This window comes from Penaeus chinensis, chromosome 32 (assembly GCF_019202785.1).
Source record: "Penaeus chinensis breed Huanghai No. 1 chromosome 32, ASM1920278v2, whole genome shotgun sequence".
Lineage (NCBI taxonomy): Eukaryota > Metazoa > Arthropoda > Malacostraca > Decapoda > Penaeidae > Penaeus > Penaeus chinensis.
The window spans coordinates 1,392,893-1,400,392 of NC_061850.1; the positions used below are offsets into that span (position 1 = coordinate 1,392,893).

The 7,500-nt window shown below is 38.9% G+C and overlaps 2 protein-coding genes across 3 annotated transcripts in view; one reads left to right on the forward strand and one right to left on the reverse strand.

Annotated features, from left to right (window-relative positions):
• LOC125042389 (cell surface glycoprotein 1-like) overlaps positions 1-2,126 on the forward strand; it is a 54,121-nt gene extending 51,995 nt beyond the window's left edge. For both annotated transcript variants that reach the window (XM_047637990.1, XM_047637989.1), the window contains 3 exons: positions 444-571; positions 801-1,032; positions 1,247-2,126. In XM_047637990.1, the coding sequence (XP_047493946.1) occupies positions 444-571; positions 801-1,032; positions 1,247-1,528 (642 nt within the window). In that variant the 3' untranslated portion in view covers positions 1,529-2,126. The remainder of the gene's footprint in view (positions 1-443; positions 572-800; positions 1,033-1,246) is intronic.
• A 4,315-nt stretch (positions 2,127-6,441) lies between these two features.
• LOC125042390 overlaps positions 6,442-7,500 on the reverse strand; it is a 10,690-nt gene continuing 9,631 nt past the window's right edge. The window contains exons 6-7 of the mRNA XM_047637991.1: positions 7,016-7,054; positions 6,442-6,887 (exon numbers count right to left, since the gene is read on the reverse strand). Of these exons, the coding sequence (XP_047493947.1) occupies positions 6,469-6,887; positions 7,016-7,054 (458 nt within the window). The 3' untranslated portion in view covers positions 6,442-6,468. The remainder of the gene's footprint in view (positions 6,888-7,015; positions 7,055-7,500) is intronic.

Here is a 7,500-nt window from a genome sequence, read left to right on the forward strand (position 1 = left end):
CCCCCTTTCATTTATTCTATTTTGCCTCACTCTCATTTATTCCCAACCTTTTTCTCTTGGTATTTGTAAATAGTTGATAAAAGGTATAATGGTCTCATTAGTATCCGTGCATGGGGATGTTGTATTTGGTGGAGTTTTTTTTTTTTTTCCCCCATCATTTTTCTCTCTTTCTCTCCCCCCACTCTCTCTCTCTCTCTCTCTCTCTCTCTCTCTCTCTCTCTCTCTCTCTCTCTCTCTCTCTCTCTCTCTCTCTCTCTCTCTCTCTCTCTCTCTCTCTCTCTCTCTCCTCCCCCCCCCTCTCCCCCTCTTCCCCTCTTCCCCCTTTCTCCCCCTCTTTTCTTAAATCTCCCATTTCTTTTTCCTCCCTTTCAGCACATGGCATTGCTTAGATTATATCAGCTGCCCTCTTCCCATGATTCATCTCTACTCCCTTTTTCCCTCAGTTGTACGACACTGCTGTTGAAAAGGGCTTGTTCCTCAGCCGATACCAGCGTTCATTATACAATGTTGACAAGCTGCGTTCACAGCCCCATTGGACACAGGAGGAGACTACATATCAGGAGTTCTTCAAGTAAGTAGGATATGCACAGAGGTGTTTGTGACTTTTCCTGCTTTATTCTATTATTAAAGTGCTTTTCCCCTTCAGCTCTTCAGAGGGTGTTTTTTTTTTTATATAGTTTTATTTCATAAGATATTTATAACATCAGAGATTCTTCTTTGTCTTTCAAGCCCTTTTACACTTGAGACATTTCTACAGGAACCACGTATACACTAAAATTAAATTTGTGTCTGCCTTTCAGAAAACTGGAGCAGAACTGGCTAGCAATTCGAAAGGAAGGTCTGGAAGCGCTTGCTTTGCCGCCCCAAGATGGATTCCGCCCAGAGGCAGAGAACCTCCAGGATACAGGTGACTGGAAGCAATATGAGATTTTCTCTCGAGGAAGGAAGATAACTGCAAACTGTGTGAAGACTCCTCAGACGTGTGCTCTTGTTGAGAGCTTTAAACCAGCTTCTGGGTGCAAGCGTGGACAGGTAAATCTAAATTAAAAGGTGTTTTTTCAGATTATTCCATTTAAGTTGTTAATGACTGTTTTTTCTTTTCTCTTTCTTTCTGTATTGCAGTTACTTGGGGATTGCATTAATAAGCCCTATAAGTATTTCTTATAGAGTTAGTAACCTGTCACATCTTTCTTTTTCATTTTATGTGAATATACTAATTTAATTATTCTTTTTTTTTCTGCTTCAGGTGAAGTTCAGTGTCATGTATCCTGGCACACATGTTCATGCTCACACTGGCCCTACCAACTGCCGCTTGCGAGCCCATCTGGGCCTGCTCATACCTGAAGGGCTACGCTTACGCGTGGGTGAAACCAACCTAAGCTGGGCTGAAGGGAGAGTCATTGTGTTTGACGACAGCTGGGAACACGAAGTCTGGCATGAAGGGGATTCCCCGCGGTTGATCCTCATAGTGGATGTGTGGCACCCAGAGCTTACAGAAGAGGAAAGGTTATCCTTGTCCCCAATATAATAATGAATCGAACACTTGCGTTCCTTTGGCGGCCAGTAGTGGTTCCTTCTTTAAGAGTCTTAAACAAGGTACTTATTCAAGCAAATGAGCTTAGTCACAGTTTAGACAGTGGAACAAACAGGAGCAGAGAACAAAGATTATATGCAAAGAATTTTTATCCAGTTCAAGTGATGTAGATATGCTTATGATGTGTTTTACCACTGCATCTTTCTTTTCGTTTTTCTTTTCTTTTTAGTTCTCTCTTACCATGTACTGAGAGTCTTGTGAATTATGTTAGGGATTCAGTTCCAGATAAATGTCCAAAAGTTGTAAAAATGTCTGCCAGTCAAAAAGGGTTACCTTGCACCAGAAACAAAGAGTAGGCCGAGAGCCCAGGAAGGTCGAGTCAACTCTTCCCACTCACTATTCTATTTTTCCCAATTTTTCAGAGCCAATACATGTAGTTCCTCCCAGTATCACTAATGGTTCAGGATGTGCCATCTCACAGCCAATATTTCATGGAAGGATAGTAATGGTACATACTACCATTGTGTAACTCCATCCTTTTATTTTCTTCTTCTCAATATCCAAGTCGGATAACTAGGACTACTATGACATATATGCATAAGTATACATATATATATATATATATATATATATATATATATATATATATATAATGTATGTATGTATTTTTGTTTTTGTTTTATATATATATATATATATATATATATATATATATATATATATATATATATATACACACATACATACATACATACATACATGCATACATACATACATACATACATACATGTATAATATATATATATATATATATATATATATATATATATATATATATATATATATATATATGTATATATATACAGATATATGTATATATACATTTATATATACATGTGTATATATATATACACATATACATGTATATGTATATACACATATGTACATATATATATACATATATACACATATATACATATATATACATATGTATATATATATATATGTATATATTTAAATATATATATGTATATATTATATATATATAATGTATGTAAGTTATATTTTTGTTTTTTTGTTTTTTGTTTTTGTTTTGTTTCCATTAATAAATAGAAACACATGTTTTTTTAGATGGTGATAGGGAACAGCTTTTTGTTTTTCTTTTTTTCTTTCATGAAAGTGATCTGTTAAATATGCTGTGGCCCTTCTTTGTCTGTTTGTCAGCAGTCTTCCTTTGAGCTTAAAGACAATGTGAGAAAACATTTGAGTGAGGAGCTGGAAACAATAGATAGATAGTGGCAAAGTTCCTTTTTTTCTTTTTCCAGCTAGTATTTTTTCAAGATAGTCGCATGTAACATTGCACTGAACCATCTTCAATATTTTTGTATCGATTGTTGTTAATGATGGTTCCAGTGTCTGACTTTCTGCAGTAAATTGTAGGGTAGAAATTTGTTGATAGTATGTGTGAAAGTTATATATTGTAGCAAGAATGAGGTTTTGGGATCATAGTTAGTGCTCTCAAATTATCTGGTGAAATTTGGTATGTAATATTTTTTTTTTTTTTTTTTCTGTTCCAGTTTTTTATGGTGCTTATTTTTTGTCACAATTCTTATTAATTTCTGCTTGTAACTGGTGCTATTTTCTTTTTACAATTTCAGGAAACCAGTAGCACACACACACACAAAAAAGAAAAGAAGAATAGTTTTGGTTTATAATACATGTCTTGGACCAGCAAAAGAGTCCATAAGTTTTGGTATCAATCATAGTAAAGTCACAGGGAGATTTTTTTCCTCAAGAAAATCATATTCGACCTGTTCTGTACTTTGCTAGTCAGGATTCTAGAACAGGTCACAGAGAACTTCCTTTTTGTGCCTTACCCGTGCTCAAATCTTATAAGACCTGAGGCCATGAGAGTCTTGGGTATCCATGCAGTATCCTAATGGTGTTCTTAGTTTTGATAAAGGTTATTGTATGCAAAGTAGTGAATGGAGTTCAAATGAGTGCTTAGAAGATACAAATACAGTCACACGTATATGTTGTACTTGATGTTGAAATGAAGCTATGTTGTTAGATACCTCCCCCCCCCCCACTTTTTTTTTTTTTTTTTTTTTCCTCGTTACATTTGTCATGTCCAAATCTAAGAGACCTTATTTGTTCAACTTTGAGGAAGAGATCCGGTCAGATAATTCACGATGACTTATTTTTATTCATTATTGTTATATGTGTAATGTCTATCAACTTTATATCTCTTCATAATTTTTTCATAATGTCCGTTTGTGGTCACTTTAAGTGGCCACAAAAAAGTTGTAAGAGTTTAATGTTGTGTTAAATACTTGTTGGTCTTTATTTATACTTAGTGTATTTTATAGCTATTTAAAAAATAATTATAGAATAAAGATAACAAGTTCCAAAAGATAGTGGTTGACAAGCATCCAGTGCAAGTTGCGACATGGTGTACTCGTGTTCTTTGATCAAGTAAATCAGTTGTATTAGGGAAAGTATTAAGGACATTTCTTTTTTTTATTGAAGGGCTTATATCATATAAGTAAAAGCCTGCACAAGTGATATAGGAGTGTTTTTTTTTTTTCTTTTCTTTTTTCTTTTTTTTCTTAATGAAGCCCTATAGGTTGTCTTGAATATGTGAAAAAACTATCAACTGGTGGTTCCATTTTTGTTGAATAAATGGATATTATTAGATTGTGTTTTATTAACTAACTGCAACCATGTGGTGTTTATATAGACAGCAGCAATAAGGTGTAAATATTGCCATTATTGAAGATCTGCGATATTTACTTTCTGAATTAACAAGTTAATCTCAGAATAAAGAAAGCCTCGACTCCCCACCTTGATTTAATTTCATCTTACAGACTAATCTCAACCTGAATGTAATAGGTAATTAACTGGAACACTAGAATCTCACATCTTAGTACTCATTAAATCAGTATTTCTCAAATTGTTTCAGGCCATGAACCACGAGCCCAATTAAAAGAATATTATGGACCATTCCATTTTTGCGTATGGATTAAGTAAGCATACACAACAAACATTTTAGTGTGGAATGTCTTTCTTCAAAAAAGAATTTTGAGAAGCTAGCATTTTGATCTGAAATATTTTCTTTACAAATTCCTCAAAATTACATGAATGCTTATCTCTCCATTTGCTTTTAAATTTACGTCAAGCAGAATTTTGGAATCATAGAAGAGTATACAACTAAAACTGTCCTTTCTTTCAAACTGAATTAATTAATTTTCCTTGCAACCAGACTTTTGGATTCTCTTCACTGACAAGCTCTTCAACATTAGGTGTGGGACTTGACAATACACAAGCATATAACTTCCACCCAAGTCGATCCTCTGTTTCAACTTGCTATGCAATAAACCTGAAAATCCATTTTTGTGCATGTGGGTTGACATACATCCTGGGGACCCTGTTCGTCTTCTATGTTTGCTTGGTGTTTCTCTATGATGCTTGAGGGTGAATAAAACACCAATGAAAACTAAAGTAGGTTCATTGGAGATCAGCTCTGACAAAAATGAAATGGAACTCTTCATGTTCCACTGCCCCACACGCCAGGCTCCGTCTGAGAGCGTTACTGCCAGACGTGTGACTACAGTGACAAAATAAAAGATTGTACTCTGTAAATCGTACAGAGAATCTCACTCCTTCATGTAGGTGATATGCTACACAGCAATATACACTAAACATAACCTTCTATATTTCACATGATGTAACATATCACACAAAAGGCAGTGTGTATAATATAATCACATAATTGTCACTAAATGTATAATACTGGCATCACAACTCATATGCAATGGCATCACAACTCGTTTGCAATGGCATCACAACATGGCATTCACAACTCACATCATTATCATAATTCACTTCATTATCACAACCCACAGACCCCCAGTTGAGAACACCGCATTAAGTCATGAAAGAATAACAGATTGATAGTAAACAAAGTGTAATTTCTTATAATTTTCTCTCTCTCTCTCTCTCTCTCTCTCTCTCTCTCTCTCTCTCTCTCTCTCTCTCTCTCTCTCTCTCTCTCTCTCTCTCTCTCTCTCTCTCTCTCTCTCCTCCCCTCTCACTCTTTCTCTCCTCCCCCCCTCCCACTTTCTCTCCTCCCTCCCACTCTTTCTCTCCTTCCCCCTCTCTTTATTTCTCTCCTTGCCCCCCCTCTCTCTTTCTCTCCTTGCCCCCCCTCTCTCTTTCTCTCCTTCCCCCCTCCTCCTCTCCCTCCCTCCCTCCCTCCTCTCTCTCTCTCTCTCTCTCTCTCTCTCTCTCTCTCTCTCTCTCTCTCTCTCTCTCTCTCTCTCTCTCTCTCTCTCTCTCTCTCTCTCTCTCTCTCTCTCCTCCCCCCCTCCCACTCTCTCTCCTCCCCCCCTCCCACTTTCTCTCCTCCCCCCCTCCCACTTTCTCTCCTCCCCCCCTCCCACTTTCTCTCCCCCCCACTCTTTCTCTCCTTCCCCCTCTCTTTATTTCTCTCCTTGCCCCCCCTCTCTCTTTCTCTCCTTCCCCCTCTCTTTATTTCTCTCCTTCCCCCTCTCTTTATTTCTTTCCTTGCCCCTCTCTTTATTTCTCTCCTTCCCCCCTCCTCCCCTCCCTCCCTCTCTCTCCCTCTCCCTCTCCCTCTCCCTCTCCCTCTCCCTCTCCCTCTTCCTCTCCCTCTCCCTCTCCCTCTCCTCTCCCTCTCCCTCTCCCTCTCCCTCTCTTCTGACGCTCTCTTTCCCCCCTCCCCCTCTTTCTCTCTCTCTATATATATATATTTTTCCCCCTCTCTCGCTCTCTCTTTCTTTCTCTTTCTCTCTCCCTCTCTGCCTCCCTTTTTTTCTTCCTTTGTCCCCCCTCTCACCCTTTCTCTCTCTCCCCCTTCCAACCTTCCCCACCCCCTTCAGAAAGCGGCAGGAACTCCACCCCCAGGGGCTCCTCTACAAGCAGCTGTCATAGTGCCCTTCCAAGACAGGGACCCTCGTGATGTGCTGCAGGCGCGAATAGTCAGCGTCACCCTCGCAGTCGCCAGCAGCCGGAGCCTCGGGGGATCTGGCCAAGTCGCTCATTCTGAAATAGTCGCTATTGATGCTCTCCCTGCTCTCTCTGTCAGCGCTAGGGAGACTCCCGTGAGGAAAGGCAGGCTCTTGAGGACGAGGCAAGTCGGTGCTCTGGAGGCCCTCGAAGGAGGAGTAGGCGGAGTTGCTGTGAGTTCCCTCGCATTCAGGGGAGCTGCTGCGGTGACCCAAGCAATAGGGGACGCAGGGCTTGAAGTAACCCTTGGGGTAGAGATATGCTAGGATGATGAAGCCGACGGGGAGCAAGGTCAAGAGGTAGAGCCAGCGTTGCTGCCCAAAACCTGTTCAAAGGATTTAGGACATCAGCTGATCTCCCTAGTTAATCTGCAAATCTTGGAAATATCGTATATAAAGTTTCCAAATTCGGTGTTGCTTGGTATACGAAAAAAAACGTGATAATGATAATTACCATACTTTGCAACGTCCTTTGTAATTATCTCAGCAAGCACTGGAGACAAAAGCAGAATTAAATTTACAAGAAATATATCTTTGATAATATCAACAAATATATATATAATATATGGTTATACAATGCACTTACATACACTCACGCACCCACACGCATACATGCACGCGCACGCACGCATACACGCACACATACACACACGTACGCACTCAAAGACGCACGCATGCACGGGTGTGTGCGTGCGTGCATTGCACACACCTAGAATTAAAAAAAAAAAAAAAAAAAAAAAGAGACTTAAGACTAAAAGCGTGTTCTGTACACGTCATAAAAGTTAATTCCGGATTAAAGTTAAGACATGAAAATATCAGACTTTGTTTCGTTATTGCTTCTTATAAATATTAATGGCAACTCAACTGTTGATGACGTCATGACGTATCGATACATGATTGGTGGGATTAACTAGCTCGTTCTGAGCATGTGCAGGATTA